This window comes from Corvus moneduloides, chromosome 3 (genome assembly GCF_009650955.1).
Source record: "Corvus moneduloides isolate bCorMon1 chromosome 3, bCorMon1.pri, whole genome shotgun sequence".
Lineage (NCBI taxonomy): Eukaryota > Metazoa > Chordata > Aves > Passeriformes > Corvidae > Corvus > Corvus moneduloides.
In genome coordinates this window covers 54,329,762-54,350,148 of record NC_045478.1, presented here as the reverse complement: position 1 = coordinate 54,350,148, position 20,387 = coordinate 54,329,762, and the positions used below count along the sequence as shown (strand labels likewise).

General features: G+C 38.7%; 1 protein-coding gene across 1 annotated transcript in view; it reads right to left on the bottom strand.

Moving 5' to 3' along the window:
• Window positions 1-1,604: 1,604 nt before the first annotated feature.
• Window positions 1,605-20,387, bottom strand: part of CLVS2 (clavesin 2) — a 56,475-nt gene continuing 37,692 nt past the window's right edge. The window contains exons 3-5 of the mRNA XM_032101600.1: window positions 17,360-17,470; window positions 14,636-14,856; window positions 1,605-9,912 (exon numbers count right to left, since the gene is read on the bottom strand). Of these exons, the coding sequence (XP_031957491.1) occupies window positions 9,825-9,912; window positions 14,636-14,856; window positions 17,360-17,470 (420 nt within the window). The 3' untranslated portion in view covers window positions 1,605-9,824. The remainder of the gene's footprint in view (window positions 9,913-14,635; window positions 14,857-17,359; window positions 17,471-20,387) is intronic.

Sequence of the window (20,387 nt, the reverse complement as noted above, 5' to 3'; positions counted from 1 at the left end):
CCTGACCATGCCACCACACCAATGGTGTGACATCGACATTCTCCTTTTGACTGGAGGTTGTGTATGAGCTCCTGCCCATACAGAAACACTGGTGCCTGGCAGCACAGGGAGCAAAAAGGATTCCTCTGCCACCTACCTACTTTTATGGTACTACATGTCTAAAAGATCTGTGCAGCCCTACTGCAGGTCCTCATTGCTTCCCAGATCCCTCAGAACAAAAGCGGGTCTGGTACTCTTTCCCCCATCCTCCAGCCCACAAGCTGGTCCCTTCTGGTAGGAAACAAAGGCACTAGAGTTGCATGTGAGCTATGGGATGCTCCAGCCAGCTCCGCATCAGGGCCAGGTGTGCTGAGCATGTCACAACATGCTGTCACATGTCAACACAAGATGCCAGCTTTGAGGCCTCTTTTTTTCCACAGATAAATGACATTAGGGAAGGGGGTCCAGCATGGGAGGTGGGGTGAGACAAGCAGATACATGCACACACACACACACACACACACACGGGTGCACACACTGGGATCACATTGTTTGCAGGGAAAAGCTGCCTGGCAACATACAAATGGGTAGTGGTTACAACTCAAAACACTCTAGCGAGGCATTGAAAACCACATCATTACAGGGGATTCAACTCTGGTCAGCCAGAGGGATGCAAGTGAGGGATTTCCAAGGGAGCAGAGAGCTGTATTGCCATGCAGCTCGCACAGCCATGTAATGATGAAATGCACCCTTGTGCAGCCATGGCTTACGTACTGTGTACAGCCACGCAGTGCCTGGGAGCTGAGGGACTATTTTCCCATGTAGATGAGAAACCATCAATATTTTTTCAACATATTGCAGTGCTGGCATAAGAAATGCATCTGCATACACCACTGAGATTATGTGTGAAACAGGAAGCTACTGCAGCCTATTTTTTTTTTTTAATCTATGTAAACCAAAGATAAGATATGGAAAGTGTACAGAAGAGGTGAATAAGGTCCTTGTGTCTAAAGCAACTACAAAAATGACATTAAAAAGCACATAAACACATTACTGTAATTCACTGGGTCTCTCCCTCCCGTGGAAAAAAATCAACATATAGAATGAAATACAGTCATTCATCAGGCAGTGCTCCAATGTCACACAGCCTCCTCTATCCTACCCTGGTTAATCTCTCCTGAGAACAAAAACATTTTCCCAAAGAAAGGGACATCTCTGTGCAGAGCTAATACCATTTCTCCCTGATGTGGCATCAAAAGAAAAGTCAATGAACACAAGACAGTGCTAGGGAACACACTACAGACAAGTGTTAGAGGCAGGAGAGTAGGAGTTATCTTTGAGGGGGAAATGAGCTTTCCTTGCGTTGCATCGCTACATGATCTTCACCTGTGAGACAAGAGAGACTTCCAAGTGACAGTTCAAAATAATATTGTAAATGTGAAATATGTTAACTCTCTAAAACTTACTGCTGGGTGGAAAGAGACATTCAGTGTCACCAGACTTCCATGCTGACATACCACTCAGTTTTCTTTCAATACCTTGGTAAAAAAAAGTGCAGTTCATCCAATTGAAATATGTCTTCCATACATGTTTTAGCACAAGGAAGCCAGACAAACACTCCCATGTACAAACACAAAAATATATATGTATTTTAATTTTCATTTGGTCATATTTTATTTAACAGAATGTCATTCTTCCTCAATAACCAATGATGATTTAAAGTAGTAGCACTCTCCAAAACAGCCCATTGATCACACAGAATTGATGATATTTAAATATACAATATAAAGAGTGATGTTTCACAAAGTTGTTTTACCTTCAGACTTTAAGTTAGAACACAACAGATCAAAATTAACCATTTCACTAGATCCAAGAATAAAATTCAAACTAACAAGAAGTTGTGAAAAGAGAACAGTTATTGAAACTTTACAGAGAAAGAACATGATTAATAAACTTGTCCTGGCTTTACAAATCTCAGACCCCCTGAGTCCTAACAGTACTGAGCTGAGAAAGAAACAAATTTTATCCTGAGGATACAAGCACTGTTTGTAAATTATTCCTTATTTTATTTTTGAATTTTGATATGATGCTGTAATATTTTCCATAAGGCTCCAAAGTAGATTGCTGCATGCAAAAACCCATTATTCAGAAGTTACCGCTACACCAGTACTACAGATTACAAGAGCCTTAAGGCACAGATTGCCAATCTGCAATTTTAGATGTTGCCATGACTAGCTGTTAATCATTATTCTCATAACAGAGTTGTATTAATAGATTATGTGAGTGCTTTTGTATTTGCATGAGTGCAGAATCAACAGAGTTAACATGATTTGTGAACAGCCTTCACTGGGACATGAGTACTTCTGTAATCTGTTGTTGATTAAATGTTGGGGCAGTAGTTCCTACGTGAAGAATGACAACTAACAGTCAGGGGAAGGTAACATCTTAAATCACAAGAGCTGTCTCATCTATACTCCTAGACAGACTCTTCTGTTTTGTATTCCGCTATCATGTGGTTGGCCTTGGTCTCATTTTCCATTTCTCCCTGTTAACCAGAGATTTATACAAGGGAAATATTTAAAATACTCATCCTCAAGATCTAGTCTGCAGATTATCAGTGTGGTTTTTTTACAGTTTTCTTCTGTTATTCATAGAATAAAGTACACACAGAAGACAGGATGGTGTTGAATGCAAGAGGATAGGAGAAGGGCTGAAGAGCTGGGAATGTTTTGCAGAACACATTTCACAATAGGGTGAAAGAGCTAGAGAAGCAAATGATTTATAAGAGGCATTATTCTCAAGTTGAACACTAGCAAACTGCAAAGCCGTTTTTTTAATAGTGTCAGGTAATCTATTCATAATTTTAGAATGACATTTTTTACTATTTAATTCTTTCTACCATTGCTGCATCAAAGATGCAGGTGAACCTCAGGGACAACCATACTCAAAGGAAAGTGATTATACACTAAGTCCCATCAAGGATACAATGCAACCAAGCCCTGGAAGTCTTTAAGTTATCATAATCTTAGGCATTACTTGTAACAATCACCAATTTGATATTCTTAGGCACTGAGTGCAATGCTTAAAGCCATCAGTTTCCTTTAAATCCTCTGTGCTCTGAGTGACTAATGGCTACAGTTAACATCACCAGCAGCACTGTTCAAAGACATGGGACACAGATCGCCAGCTACAGCTCGAAGGCTGCACAATTAGCACAAGACACCCAGGTTTGTAGGGGAGATTCCCACAACACTTCCAGTCACAGCTTTCCACAGAGTAGGCCCTGATGTCAGGGCAAGGCAGGCTGTAACTCAAGCAAGCGCTGAATTCTCCCACACAATTTTCTCTGCAACAGGGTCTTGCAGAATACATCCCTCCCTTCTCTTCCTATGGACAGGTTGGGGGGTTCTACCCTTCCAGCTCCTGCATGCTACATGATACCCACATCCTGGGAGCTACTGTGGAAACAGCAGCAGCAGAGGCACTTCAGGTTCAGCATATGCATCAGGTTTAAATATATTGAAACTGGGTTTGTGTGGTAAAGCGAGAAATATGTTATTTCTCCTTCCTGATGACAGATGTGTCATGGGGTTTGTAAGCCCTCTCATATTACTGAGCAGGTGAAAGCCTCCCTCACTACAAAAATGGCCAGCAAGTTCATTCCAACTCACTAAGGTTGTTTTCTCCATAGGCCTTCCACCTTTCCTTACAGCCACAGGGGTCCTTTCATTCTCTGCCTCCATGACTTCTTCAGCCAGGCAGGACACAGCACTTCACATATTCCTGGGACCCATTTCCAGGTGAGGCTCTGCTGTCATGTTCTGATCCCTTAAACCATGTTCACAAGCTCAGCCACAGTACCTACCATTTCATATGGTAACTCAAACATTTTATAAAGATTCAGGAAACTTCATCGTGGCCATACATGGTAGATGGTGTGAAAAATGGAAAATCTGCTCACAGTCTAGGGGTGGGGGACTCAGGCTACTGATTAATTTCTTGGAAGTGTCAGTGCAAATTCTATCACATCATTTTTGTCATTCATACAGCTTTCCACTGCAAGCTTGCTTCTGTTTTGATTTTTTTTTTTTAATTACTGTATTTTATCATCTTCTATTATCTCTTCCCTTGATTTTTTTCTACCCTTAAATTTTTATTAACCAAGGGACCTGATTTGAGATGCCAGCCTTCAGGCACTGCTGTGTGTTGCTGATGATGCGACAGCCTCTTTAAGGAATCACAGCACCATTTCCATATCAAATAAAAATCCTAACTAACTCCCACCATTTGTCTACAGCAAATTGACAGATATGTCAATTCTCTGGAAGTGAATTCTCTACAAAAGGAAGCTTTGTCATACCTTTATTAGAGAGGACTTGTTATAAGCCACTAGTTCAGAAAGATCTGGCTGACCACTGTCCCCACAGAGAAAATACTTTGGCCACATTTTAACAAAACGTGTACCATAAGGAATTATCAGCATCTTTCATTTGAAGTCTATTTCACCTGTGTGCAGTGCCCCACCTCCCTTTGGATTCCACAGCAATGGCATCAATTCTGATTTTGAACTCACTGCAAAAACCTCTTTTTTCTCTATTTTTAAATTGATATCATGCAAGTGTTAACACGTCTTTTATCAATCAAAGCAGTTTACACACACAAAACACCGGAGGAGAAGTGACAAAATAGTGGGAACTCGTGCCCCATGTTTCAACTTTATCACTGCCCAGCCCTGCACAAGTTGTTATTTTTTAACAACAAAACCACTTTGCAACTTGTGCAATCCAACAGGGGTCAATGTCATTCTAAGATCCCAAAAGCTGATACGAAAAAAATTCCCACACAACTGAAAGCTGCAATGCAGACTGAAGGGAACGTCCAAGTGAATCTGCTAAATATAGACTTTTGGCCCAGGATCATTCAAAGTTACAAGGCCATACAGAATGTAAGGTTCTATCTACCTGGCTTGCACTTTCATTTGGGGTCACTTGAGCACGCCTCTAAATGAAACACTGATGTTCCTTGTACAGTTAATGGGAAATAAGTATCTTGTTTCATCCCTGACCAAGTTTAGAATTCTTTACGGGGCAAATTTCCTTTTGGAGGGTCTTTGAATTAAACTACCTTTTTTTCCCAACAATCAGACAGGGAAGAAAGGCATTTCATTTGGGGGACATACTCCCCTTTTGCTATTTCCTCAGCAGAAACGGTTAAATTTGGATTTAACTCCACAGGAAAGCATATCACCCCTGGTTTGCAAAGGTCTCATGGTAAAGTGTTCTAAAGAAACTAAGCATGAGTGAATCGGAAATAGGACCTTCTTACACAAAATAGGGACACATTATTTTCTCTCTGGCAGTTAAAATCAGACTGGGTGATCAAAGTGTCATCTTTGCCATATAGAAAAATGTATTTCATTGACATATGTCTCTAACTTGCTGTGTTTCTCTTTTGCTACCTGAGAAACAGGATAACTATTATTTTCTCAATTTCATAGAGTGTTTTGAAGTTTGTGGACAAAAGAACTATTCTCAGCACCAGAAGTACACACTCACAAGCTACTTGCAAAACACCTTTCTTTAGGGGGACCTGATCCAGCTAGCCATGTGATTAAGTGTTTATTCAGTACAGTCCTTTGAGACATTTGCTTTTGTCTTTCATATTGATATTTATCTTCCAAATTTCTCTTGGAACCCAACACTGACAATAGCTCAGCAGGACATTCCCCAGAGACAATTAAAGATTATCAAATCCAAACTCAGCATCCCCCTAAAATCCCATTTTAATATTCTAAACAAAATCCTGAAGCCTGATTGATTTTGGGTTTTTCTCTCTTGCATGCTCTTTCAAACATGACTTTATCAAAAGACTTGACAAATACATACATCGATAATAATAACAGAAACAATATAATAACAGGGATATGACCAAAGCTTATTGCAGTGTTTTCCAAGTAATGCTAAATGGTAGTTCTTAGGATGCTTGACAAACTTTAATTTCCCAAACAGAACAGGAAAATAATAAAAGGCATGAACAAAACACTGCCAGGTTACAATTTTGTCAGGTAATGTGCTTAGGCTTGGCTGTGACTATGATTAAATAATACAAAGAGCATTCCATGCAAGGTACTGAGCTAAAACATTTGAGAGCGACATTAAAGTGAATCTGCTCCTCCACATATGAGTGACCTGTTGAGGCCCCTTTTACTCCTCTTTTCTTTAATTCTGTGTTCAGTTTGTGGCTAGGCATAGCATGTTTGTAGAGTGCAAAACATCTTTTTAAATATGCTATACAGTAAATTTACATTTCTGTAAAGACATCTCAAACTATTTTACAACTAATAACTATTGGGAGTCTGTGTATTTGTTGGAGCTTAGTGGGTCTGATTACCTGTCTCTATAAATCAGAGTCTACTGATATCTCTGATTACAAGGAGGTTTTGGTCATGAAAGTTTCCATAACTTTTACATATATTTTTAAACATCTGTGTCTTGGAAAAGTCATCATGTAAGAGGATATTTTTACATCTTAGCAAAGGCTTAAAACTATCAATTTTTACATTTTTTTTTCTAAAACCTCCTTTTTTTTTTTATGTAGTTGGACAGGTATATCCAGTTTCTCCACTAAGTTCCTCATATTGCAGGATATTTTTAATATGCATATCGGCATGCATAATTACAACAAGGTTTTATTCTACCCAATACACAAGAAAGGTAAGAAATTAAGAGGAGTTCCTCCCAAACATCTGCATTCTGGTTTTAGCACTTCAATTCTGCTATAAAAATTAGACAGCAATTCCTATGGTAATAAAGATTGGAAAAAGTTTTCAGTCCAAATTCATCTAATAAAAATTGAACTACCTATAAAGATTTTCTACAAGAAAGATGGAACCCTTTATGTACCCTGATATGTAAAAGAGAAATGCCTTGAAAGAATACTGAGAGCAGGTAAAGTATATTTATTTCTCTTACCCATTTCCATATTCTTTTTCAATGTCACAACTGCAATTACCACTGTCAGAATTTGCTTCAGTGAAATAAAAGCTGCAGCCAAGAAGACCTGAAGCCCGACTCTTTAACAGAGAGAATCTTATTGAAAAAGCAGTTTTGTTCTTCCTGAAAGATGAGGTCCTAGTTACACAAAATTATAATATATCCTACTTTCACTTTCTGGAAAGAATGTATTAATACTTATTACCTTAAAATTGAAATCAGGCATCTGAAAATATTACATAAATTACAGTTAAGTGCACAAATAAAGGATTTTCAAACAAATATTTATAAGCTTCAAAACAAATTTTAAGTTCATACAGGAACGGATTTGCATTTTTTGATTGGACAGGTGGGGTACTCTGAAATCAGCATTCTGCTGTCTTACAGCAAAGTCAGGCCCATGTATCTAAATGGATCCATGAAGATGTTGATCACCACTGTGTCACAGTTTGTATGCATGTGGAGTACTGACTAAATCCTGAAGCCCTTACAAGGAGAAAATTTCTACTGATGTTTAAGTTTTATCTGATAAGGATTTAAAAATCATATCAATGACGATATACTATTTTACTAACCAGAAGTGTGGAAATATATAACATACATTCAAATATGGCACTTATGCGAATACTGGAGACACATCTCACTTATACAACATGATGTTACAAGGAATGTGAAAAATAGAACTGAATAAAATAGTATATAAGAACAGATCATTTTTTCAAGTCTCTCAAACTACAGAAGTAGTATTAGAACAGTTTCTACTACTGAAAAACTTGTAGGACAGACAGATAAGAAGTTCAGGCTCTGTATCTCTCCTCTCTGCATTTCCTAACACGTATCATGAAAACAGAATTAGGAAAGCAGAAAGGTGGTGAGTTGTTCAGAGAAGTTCCTGCAAGGTGATGGCATATTAGGGAATACACTATTTATCAGTGCTGCTAACGACCTGTGAAGTAGGAGAGCTTTATCTGTGTGTTGCCTGGGCTAATCAAGGGTTATGCTGGAAGAGTCAGGGTCCTCTCAGCCCTGAGAAACGCTGAAGCTGCCACCACAGGAGTTACAGCTAAACTCTAGATGACAGACTTTCAAGATTTCACTCTCTGCTCTTAACTCATCTCAGCCTACCAAATCTTACAGCTGTAATCATCCTGGATGAGAAGAGGTGGCCTACAACCAGTAACTTTAAAACTTCACTGATCACTGAAGTGATGGAAGAAATGTTTCAAACTCTAGCACTTGGGAGGCAGGGTTGTCGTGAGCCAGCACGTCCACTGTGGTCAGTGTTTTCCTAACTAATCCCTCCATTGCCTGGACATGCTCTTACAATACCTCTAATTATTCAGATGTCTTGCTGGGCACCCTGTGTGTCTTCCCACTCTGACTGTCGATGTAAATCCTAATAAGAAATTACATTCTCACCTCAGCATACCACAGGCTGCACACACATCAGCCAGCACACAGAGATGACACAATACCTATGTTTCAGCTGATTTACCCAATCCCTAGTGAAACCTGTTGACCTTTTGAGGTAAAATGTATTTCTCTATTATGGCACATGTTCAATATATACAGTTACACTACAACCAAAACAAAGGTATCCTAAACATATAGGCTGAGATGTTTGACTACAACTTATTAATATTAATCCTTGCTTGGAGTGGAATGCTGTTATCTATGGAAAGTTTTACTATATTAATAATGACAGTGTCTCAATATACAATCTATAATATATCTAAGTACATTGAATAGGTATGATTTCTTGTATAAATCTCCAATGAAATATACTTATCTAACAATGCCACCTTGTATGCTTGTCAGAGATTGGTAAAAATATATATATATATGTATCCAGTCTCCCAGTGCACAGGATTCAGTGATTAACTTCTAACCTCTGCTGCCAGGCTTTACTTTCAGATACTGGTTATTACCCTGCATTTAGAGGACTAATGTCTTGCTCCAAGGGAGAACAAGAGTTCTGGAAAAATTCTTGATGTGCACCTAAAATGCAAGAGAAGTAACTCCAACGTGTCCCACATTACAACACCCAGATTACGGTACCAAGCCAGGTTACTTGTGTAAATGAAAAGTTAGGGAAGAAACCTCAGAGATCCATATAGCTAAACAACAAGGCTATCCAAGAGTCGGTTCCAGTTCACCTGTGATCTTTCTCACAATGCACATGGTTTATGCTAAATTACAATCCTAAGCCCAAGGGTTATTTGTTAAACCAATTCCTACAGTTAGGAAACATTCCATTGATTACAGCATCTCCCAAGTTCTTATATTCCCTCTTTATCTTAGCAAACACTACATGAACATTGCAGAAAAAACCCAGTAGCCAATGTACTAGCTGGCTTCCCATGGGAAGGACAATATTTAATTGACTTTGATGTTTCTCTTTGTTCAGTACATGTTTCTCTCTGTTCAGTACATGTTTCTCTCTGTGTATGTGTGTGTGTGTGTGCGCATGTGAGAACACACATGTTTTCTTCTCTTTTTTACGGTGCACTTCACTTCACTGACATGTTTAATAGTCACTCATTTCCATAGCACTTGTTTACCATAACTTACAAAGTAAAATTGGAGGATTATATTGTATTTACAAACAAGTTGGCACTTACAGAATAAATTATTGATTCCTTTTCTTTTTTTTTTATTTCATTTTCTTTTTTTCTCCATTTCTTTTTCACCAAAGGGCATCCAGAATTCAGGCAGAATAGTAAAACCTGCTGCCATTATGCTACATTAACACGAGTAAATAGGATTCCAGCTGTTACACTCTTTCCCAACGATTTGCTTGTTGCTGAGAGGCAGTGCCTTCCACCTCAGTTCATGTCCAATGCTCAAAAACTGTTAGTCAAGTGAAAGCAAAGGCTGCATGTTTTCTTCCTCATTCTTATCCATGCGTTTCAGCACCCCAGGATCCACGACTGACTGAGACCTGCAGAGGGACAACATGTTTATCTGACATTTCTAGATCAAGACAAATGAGGGTAAACCTCAGCTTTCTTTTGTTTATTTTAATTTCTGTCAGGGCTTAAAAATAATGGTACAGCATTACCCAAGCATCTGATCATTGCAAATCATCAGGAAATACCCTCATGGAAGGATAACAGGGCTTTAAAGGGCTCAGTGATGATTTGTAAATATAGGAGCAAAAGGTAGAATAATGTGGATCCTCTCTTCAGTGAAATCATGAAGCAGGGAGTATCCTCCGGACACAAGAGCAAACTAAGCTGTCCTCTGTAGTGACTTAAGCACTGACCGTCTCTCCAGAAGGTTATACAGCACTGGACTGGCAAAGAAGGTGCAATTCAGCCACCCAGCTGGCTAATCACACACTGCAATTAGCAGGATGTGTCAGCTGGAAGCACAAGTTGCTCCTTTTCTGAATAGCATCTTAATTCAACAGTGCGAGATCCTAAGCCAAACCAAGGGAACAGTGCCATGGTTAGCAGGATTTCTGGAGCAGTGAACAAATGTGTCAAACTCACTTTTCAGCTCAACTGAACAGGGCAGGGAAGGATGATGAGGGCAAATTCAGTGGTGATTGTAAAATTCCTCTGGATTCTCTGATTCAGCCCAGAAGCATAACATGGTACCAGTACCGTGCAACAGCCATATGTGACGGACAAAGAGGAAAACCCAGTCCTCAGCAAAATCAAAATGCTCCATAGAAAACAAAGCCTGAAGTGTCAAGATGGGGTCCCATATCAGCTATGGCTCAGCTGATCAAAAAGCAGCCAGTTCTGGGGTACAGTAAATGCAACCCCTGTTAGATGTTTCCTTTAGTGAGATGAACCTCATGCAGGAAATGCCTATTTCTTTCTGTAAAGAAGATTTAAGATGACTAAAGAGCATGTATACATCTCTACAATGCAGACATCTATTTTTGATCAGTGGAAGCACACTGTGCCTGCAGCATTGCTACAGATTTGCCCATTTAGAGGGCTACAGTGCAGAGAAAAACCTTTACAAATTCTAACCTTTCCTAAAATAAGCATATGGAGTCAATCTGCCACTCTCATAAACTGGCATCATCCAGTGAAAACAATGAATGAGGTTGATGAGACCTTTCTCAAAAAAATCTAAAGAAAACTTACAAAAACACAAGAAAAAACATCTGACTTAAAGCGTAGATGAAAACTTTAGATACAAGGATATTTTCTAGTAATATTTATCACATTCTCATACTAATACTAAAATCAAGAAAATTAGCTTTAAAAATAAGACCATCTCTCTTGTGGTAAGCATAATTTAAACTTTTTTAATTAAGCGTGTACAATAATAATCATCCTGAACACTAGTCAGTTCCTCAGGCAGAAAACTAAACTGCTGAATTAAAAACGCTTTTTTAAAATCTTCACAAGGTACCATGCCAATGCAAAGCTGTTTGAAAATTTGCTGGTGGGAAGCTGCACTCATGGAAAATCCAGCTCATCATGACAAAAATTGCTGTGGAAGCAAATTAACTTCAAAGGTTTGCCAACTGGATGTAGTGCTAAAACTGAGCCTTTTCCCTCGGCTGACAATGACTGAGCAGACAGGGTTTCCAGTTCTCATCTGGGAAAAACTGAAGGGGAGCTGGAATGGCTGCAAACCTGGTCTCAAATTCCCAGGGCTTCCAAAATCCCCAATGCCCAGGCAGGTGTAAAAATTGAACTGCACAAATCCTGATCTATGGTTTGTAAGCTCAGACGCCCAAATGCCTTAAAGAAAAAGGAGAAACAGTTTGCACTCAGTTTTAAACAGAAATTTACTGTCATGCTTCATCCCCTTCAGCAGCAATTGACAAATGAAGGTATGTGAAAGGAAAAACATTTGCTTAAGTCTAAGCTCCTTCTCTTCTACCTACATCTCCCAAATAACTTTACAAACATTACTAAATACATTCTCAGAAAACACAGTGGGACAGAGTTATACTACAAAGACCCATTGCAGAGGTGAGGAACCAAACCACAGCTCCTCTGCAAAGCTTATCAACACAGATATCTGCCCTGCTGGGTTAGGTGAGAAGAGGATGCAGGTCTCCAGCTGGGTGCCTCAGGATGACAGCCACGGGTGAGCACAGCCACAGGCTAAACCTGACTGCTGAGACAGCTGCAATGTTGCCAGATGACATAAACAAGCTCTCCCCAGAGGTCTGTGCTACAGGTGGCATTAATTCCTCCTTATCTCCACCATCCTCTCTGCAATCAACCTTCCTTTCAAGGTGAAGTCATCCAATTAACCAAATTCAAGGAGATCTGGAGGAATGTCAGTGGTTCACATTGGGGGCAAAAAATGAGTAAGAAAGAAATGAAGTCTCAGTAGGATTGTGGTATTAAAAAGACATTCTTTCAGTACAGTAAACTAATTTTTAAATGGTAAGCCAAATAAAACAAGATAATTGTTGGAGGTCTGCTATCTGCTTGTGAAATTTGTTCTAAGCTAAGCACTTTTCATTGACTTAGTCATGGCTTTTTATGTGTTAAAAATCTTCTGCACTAACGTATGATACTGACTGTGGGTTTAAACTGAGAGAAGCAACCTATCAATTTCTGAATCCAAGTTAAATTTAATTTTTAATGAAATAGAGTTTATTTGTTTTATCTTAACTTTTCTATTTGTGTTTTAACAGAGTCTGTGCACTTAACATGCTGGAGGTCTTGGGACTTTCTGCCAATCTTAGTACCAGCATATTAAGTCTACTTAGTACTCTTCATGTCCAGCAGCAGGGAACAAGGATTCCAGCAGATGCTCGGGGCATGCTAACTGAGAAAGAATGCATAGAAGGTGAAGAAATTTTAGTTTCATATTATACAGATATAAATTTCAACATGTTTCTTTTCTGCACCAGGTCTCCTACTGTGTCAGTTCACCCAGACTGAAAGAATGTCAATTTGAAGCTTACACTGAAGTGTAATACTGTATGAAAGTTTTTAAGAAAAGTTAAATGAGAATAAAAATTATTTGACAAAGAATAAAGAACATGGTCAACTCATTGCTTTTCCACTTAGTAATATGCTTGCCCAGGACAATCTGGAAAAGTCTGCTCCAAAAGGACTTATCACAGGCCTTCTCATATTTTTTTTGTTGCACCCTTGGATGAAGTTATTTATTCTCACTACATCATTTTGCAGCAGAAAGATTTCTGCATTTCAGTTCCTTAATTCCATCCTTCTGTCTAAGACAGCTTCTCTATTGTCTCATAATTCTTGTATTACATGCAAATCATATATAAGTGTATTGCTCACCTTTCCCCTCCCCTGGCTCTTTTTCTCTGTCCCATTTTCTCCATTAATTGTATTAATTACATAATTCTAGCTTCATATACCTGGGCATTGGGGATTTTAGAGGCTCTGGGAATTTATGGCCAAAGCTCCCTCACTGGGAATTTGAGACCAGGTTTGCAGCCATTCCAGTACCATTCTATCATATAGTTTCAGAACCCTTTTTAACTTTTTATCCTAGCTCATTCCTATACAGTTTCTTGCTATTTCCTACTTCCAATGCAGTGTAGGTTTTTTCAACACAAAATCCTTAAACTTTATTGCTTTTTTCTTTTTTTATTTCCTATAGCAATCTTATGTTGTCTCCTCTGTTTCCACAAAAATATCTCCCTTTTAAACCCCACTGTATTTTCCAGTCTAGGCAATATTTTCCAGCCAAAATCATCTTCCTGGCTGAGAAATCTGAAATTATTTTATCCTGTTTGATCTGTTTCCAGAGTCTCTTCCCCTTTTGCATCACATGCTATCTCCTGAAACTGGGTTCCCAGCCTAGCACATCCTAACTTAATTTTAATGATTTTATATATTGATTTCTGACTTGTTTGTTCTTTTCTGATCCATTGCTAGGCCTCCCCCTCATGAGCTGCACTCTGACTTTTGCTGCCCTTTCTGCTGCCCTTTCTGCTACCTTTTATATCACAGTTGTAATCCTTACCATTTTCTCAGTTTAGACTACTGCCCTGTCAAGGTTGGATCAGATTCACCCCTCCCAAGTTAATGACTTCACTGCTTCCATAGTTACTGAAGAGATAACTAAGCTCTTCCTATACTTTACTCTGAAAGGTAAAATGCAGCAAGCAATTACACTGTACCTTTTCAAAGAGAAGAGTATCAAATGCCAGGATGTTTACCAGGCTTGAGTATAGCAATTGGCACTGATTTTGGTCCTGGTTCTCCTCCTATTTTCTCAGGCATGCAGTCACTGTGACTGATGTTTCAAACACTGTAAATGCCCTGGCCCTTACAGGCTGGTGGATACCAGGCAGTGGGCTACGAGATGGAGGAAGATAAGAGCTATCATCACCACCCAGAAAGAAAACTGGCCCCAATTTACCCTCTGCATGGAGGCTCATTCCAGCTAGCACTGTTTCTCTAATAAGTACCGTAGGCTGAGGTGGGATAGCAGCTTATTCCAAACACATTACTGTGTACACAACCTATATGGCACCACAGAAATAATCAGCTGCACTGCGTTCACAACTCACATGAGTAATGATCAAGGCCATGATCTCTCATCAACACTGATCTTTTTAAGAAAGGAAAAAAAAATAATGGTCCTCATATATAATAGACTGATAGAATTTATCTGACTACCTACAGCTTCATAAAAGAGGAGGAAGGCAAATGTTAACCTTATGGCAATAGTAGAAGACAGCAGTAACTTTAACTCACCTTTTCATGGATTTGGGAGAGAGGTCCTTTTCTATATCCTTTGCAGGAGTATTGTAGGAGTCCGCATTGCATTCACTGTCATCATCGTATTCATGGTCAAGCAGTGTTCTTGCCCATGTCCCCATGTCATAGGGGGGCAACATTCCTCCAAACTCTGAAGGCAGGATCTCGGGGTGGATGAGCTGATGCAGGCTGTTGAGGTTGTTACCATGCAGGAATATCTATATGTATGCATGCAGGTAAAAACACAGGTGTATCACCAAAAATCATCAAAGCCCAAATGAGACCATCATCAGGAGAATTTTGTACAATTTCAATATTTTGGTTGTTTTGGGCTAACAGAGGTGCAGAGGAAGGCACACGTCACCTCTGCGTTAAGCATGGTCACACCATGTTCATAAATCTCCAAAGTGATTAAAGTATAAATAACTTAAAATGTTGGCAGGGAAAGGGACTTAAGGAGGGCAAGAACTGATGTCTGGTAGCTAGATGGACAGAATATTAGATAGACAGACAGCCTTGTTAATCTCTTGTTAACTGACCTCCCTAATTCTGTGAATTAAAGTAAGTGAATTAAATTAAGATTATAATTAATAAATAAAAAAAAATATTCACCATATGCAACAAGGAATATATATTGACTGTCAGCATCCAGCCATGAGTTCTATAAATAAGATAAATTGTGCAGTGTAATGATAACAGTGCTGGAAATATTTTCTTCCTTAATCTAGTGATAGCAGTAACTGCCATTTATACTTGACAATACCTGAAGTAAGTAATAACAGTAAAATAATCCCTGTGACAACACTGAATAGTTGATGGGAATAGTTGATGGACTATTTGATATTTACCATCAATGTTTTGGTAGACTGACATTCATACACATTTACATATCTGTATATTAGTATGACGTATATATGAATACTTGTATTTATGTTTAACTTTATTGTTTCCCCTCAGAGATCCTTAACATTCCACTTCACCTTGCAGGGACCCCTCTGAGCAGCTATACCCTTAGCATGATTTATCAAGAGTTAAATTCAAAAGGCAGAAAGACACAGACTAAATATATGCTTGTCTTTTATTGCTTATATTAGACCATCTTCCCAGTCAGCTGTGGAGACAGAAAAGTTAATGTGACCATGGAAAACCAGTGATTTTCTTTCATCTCAGAAAGGAACTTGTCCTTTTGTGAAAGAACATTTATTAATGGTGAAAGTAATTTGCTTTATGGTGCCTTTACAGCTGAGTGTTTTACTTCTTAGCAGTTGTTTTTATATATGCCTAGTACTACATTTATCTGAATATAACTATCAGTTGCAAATCTACCTGACAAATTTAAAAAATACATAATAATTCAGGATAAAAAAACCCCAGATAAATAATAAGCCTAATGAAAAAAATCTAAAGAGAATTCTGTGGGGTTTAGGTTTTTTTTCCCCCAATTGTTTGTTCTGCATCCAATACTTTAAATCTGATTTAAATTTTATGTGCTGGCCATAACTTTCACATTTTGACACTAAGTTTAGAATTGTAAATCAATATTTAACTACCTGACTACTTTTTATAGGTATTTGGTATTGACAAAAAACAGTTGTAAAAAGTCAGCATTTCTGAAAATATATGCCATTGATTCAGGTGTCGAAATAAAAATTTAGATGGTTACTGATAAGCCTCCATGTTCAACTGCCTTGTCACTCATTTTTAATGCTGTAACACTCCTATGAGCTGCACTTTACTCCCTTGTTATGCATACCCAGCACTTGAGTTGAAAAGGCCTCAGACATATCTGGCACTACAATGTTCTTCGCAGAAGCTGCAGTCAACAGAGTGCAACTGAATCCTGCAAAATGGGGCTTCATTTGCATATTCATAACAGATATTGCATAAAAGGCTTTGTGATCTATAGTTCAAAATCTGTAAATACCAGAGGCCTCTCAAGCATAATCTGTCAGTGAAAAACAGCTACACACCAAGGATCATTGTGGCCTTGCAGACTGTGTTAGAGGAGAGAAAATACAGAGCTGCTTAGAGAGCTGGTTCCACAAAAAAATGTAATCATGTTCTTTGTAGTGCCTTTGTACATGATGTTGATTGTGTTTTCCTGGATGACAAAGTTCCTGTTACAGAAATAATCATTCTATAAGCTATCACCACCAAGCTCTAATTTAATTGCACTGATGCAAGTGGTACAAATTCAGCAACATCTTGGAGGCTGCTCATGCTTATGCACAGATGCATGCACACAAATTCCCTTTTATTGGCTTTCATTCAAATTAGTATTTGCAAACTAATACTACTAGATGCCAGCTGGGTATTTTAGTTTGTGCTAATCTCAAGGAAATCACACTAGGAAAGGACTTTGTACTCACTAACTCTGTTTTTAAAATAAAGACATAAATCATTTTAACAGAAATTAAATAGAATGGAATTGAATACAACCTTAATAGAAACTGTAATGTGGCAATATTTTTTATATAACCCCCAGGAGCAAACATATGCTTACATTTTAAAATACATTTAAGCACACTGCTTGACTGTGTCCTTAAAGGATAATGTTGTAAAAGTTTCTAAAACAGCTGAAGGTACCTTTTACCATCACAGATATATTTAAACATTTTCCACCAATAGCAAGCTGATACCTCATGTTGATCTACTTTATTAGACTATGATGCATCTGCTGACGGCAGCTGGCAGGAAATGGACAATTAAAAAGAAGAATACCCTTTTTCGTGTCTTCTCCTTTAGAAAGGGCCGGATGACTGTGTAGAGGGCATGGATATACCACGGCTGATTGACGAAATGTATTCCTCCAAACCGAGCTGGAAAGCTGTCCTGTGTGTCACAAAACAAATACATACAATTTGAGCTGACTCTTAACATATGTAGGGCATGCATCAAATACCTTATTTTTTTCTCTGAACGCCTTTATCTTAATAATAAACCTTTAACAAGAAGAAAGATTATTCCAAACTGTGTTCTCTCAATTGGGCTCCAACCTTCCACACCAAGGAGTAACACAGCTTGGACAGAGTAAGCGTGGAGGAAGTGTGCTGAGATAGCTACATTCTTCAAATAAAGGCATGGCATTTCTAACCTCCAGAAATGCTTTAAACATTTATGATTTGCCCATAATCCATTTATACAATGTATTTTTCTCTTTTCCACTTCTATGGATTTTATTCATTTTTAATAGTAACGATCTCAACTCTTCCAGTGACATTGAAGAGCACTAAAAATGTCCCTCGTCTCCACCTTAAAAAGAAAGTGTAAATCTAAACTACTATTCAAAATGTCTCCAATATTATCCATATTTCATAAAACTGAGACTGCATTAAAGATTATGCATAAACTGTTATGCAATATCCATGACAGTAATTCTTGTCACATAGTCAGAGACCTTCTGGGAACTTAAATGTAAGGACAGCATATCTGTATTGAAGCAGTGGCTTTTCTTTTTTACTTGCTGAAAATCACAAGGGGCAGATAACTCACTAGGAAAAGATTCTGATATGCATTTTCAATTTCTAAGTCGAGAGAATATGCCAGAGGGTTTGGCAGTTTGAGGAGGGCAGCCACTCTGTCCTGGAATACAATTGCCAAATTCCTTGTGTGTCCTCATTTTGTCTTTGCCTGGTTGATCATATGCACAAACGATGCAATAAGCCGTCTCCTACATTGCCCAGAGTTACACCATTGAGGAAGGAGGAAAGAAGTGTAAACAGGTGCAGTATATGCATGCTCCCTTTTTTTAATGGCTTATGTCAGAACCTTCTCAGTGAATTTTCTCTTAATTATACACACTTATTAAATTATTGGCTTTCATTTGAAGCTTAATTCAACAGGTGACACAGCATAGGCAGCCACTCAGATCAAAACCAGGTTCCTCACAGCAGCAGCAGCTCCCATCTGACCATACAGGTAACAAACAAGGACATCCTTTCCAGCTATACCTCCTTCTCTTCCTCCTCTCTTTCTCCTCCTATGTGGATGCAATAAAGGCAGCTTCAGGTCTGTGCCAGTGGGATCATAGGCTCAAAAGGAGGCAATCAAATGGTCTGACAGGGTGCATTGTGCAAATAGACCTATTTTGCCTCCTCTGGAGACAAGAGAGGAGGCCATAGAGAAACATACAGCAGCCTAGATGTAATCTGCAAAGCACCACTTGAAGCATAGGGTCATACAGCACACACCAACAAAATGCCCAAGAAAAAAATTATAAACTATTCAAGCCAAACAAGAACTGTCACAAAAGGAAGGCAGAAACTGCAGGAAGGAAATCTTTCATTAAATGTTTCCACATAGAGATATACTTTGCAAAAGTGAAACTGCATGCATATTCACAGAACCTCTTTAGTTCTGCAAATGTGCTCAGACCTGGGGGAATAATGAAGTACAAATTGCTTACTCCTCTCCAAGGATCCATTCACATCCTGTCAAGTACGCCTAACCCGCAGGCGCTTTACAGCAAGGTACCTCTGACCTTCAAATTGTAACAACTTGCTGGATTTTCCATCAAGGAGGCAGTACCTTGACAATAGTTTACAGGAAGGATGACTACAACACACACTGCTCACATCTGGCTGGCCAGAGCACAACAGTCAATGCAATCAATGGTCTGTTTTGCAGCTTTTCTCCAGAAACTTTTGATTAACAGCAGCTTTGCAATAAAACAATCCTATTGAAAGATTGCTGCAGAAGCCTCATTTTGCTAAAGGCCCAACTCCTGTAAGCGTTAACTAAATATTGAACAGGATGGTTGATAATTCGACGCATAATACACCCTGTTCAGTACTGTAGATCCCCAAACACCATTTCAAGGACACAACTATGAGTAAATTATGTTTGTATCACAGTGAACCAAAAAATCCATTAGGCAGGATAAATCACTGGATGACACCTTAACCTTTAGTTACAGAATTTACAATTTGTCTACAGAAGGTTGTGTTTATTTGGATTATTGTGGCCAGCTCTCCAGCAAAGGAATCCAGGGCTTCATGCTGCATACCATGCACAAAAGAGCACGCACTTAGAGCTCCAGAAATCTCAGTGGAGCTGAGAGTCACACAGAAACTGAGGACAATTTGTGAATAAGAATATCTCAATAGGCATGAATAGAATATCTCAAACTGACGTACAAACACAGATTCAGAGCAGAGTGCCATAGGCATTTGTATTCTAATGTGGCCTCAGAATGCTCTGTGTCTTTTTAAAGATATAAAATTTCCAGCAGACAAAAGGATTATCCTTAAAAAGTACCATTCTGACAAGTATACTCTCTTCTCCTGCATCTTGGAAACCATTTACATGGAGGATCATGAATATATTGGGAACAATCCTCAAATAGAAGATGCCACTTGATCTTAAAAGCCAGTTTGCCTCAGTGTTTTTCAGAAATTCTGAATACATTTTCTGGAACTAAAGAAGTTGGGTATTTCTCTGTTTCTGGAACTGAACTGCAGTGCCCAGATTCAGAAGCACTTCCTAAGGTGTAATTAGGACCCCTCAAAATTTGTGCCAAAAAAAAAAAAAAAGGTGATTTGGTCAGAATGATCCTGCATTCTACACAGTACTTAGACTAGTATTCAAAAGCTGCTGAAAGCAGATCCAAAAGCAAATCCCTAAAGCACCTGCTGAAGAAAATAAAAAAGCAGAATAAGCAACTACATCTGCTGGAGAAGCAGGTGTCAGAAGGTTGTCTTGCTCTTCTCAGATGTATCTGACTTCCACGTGGGGATTTGCCAGACAGATG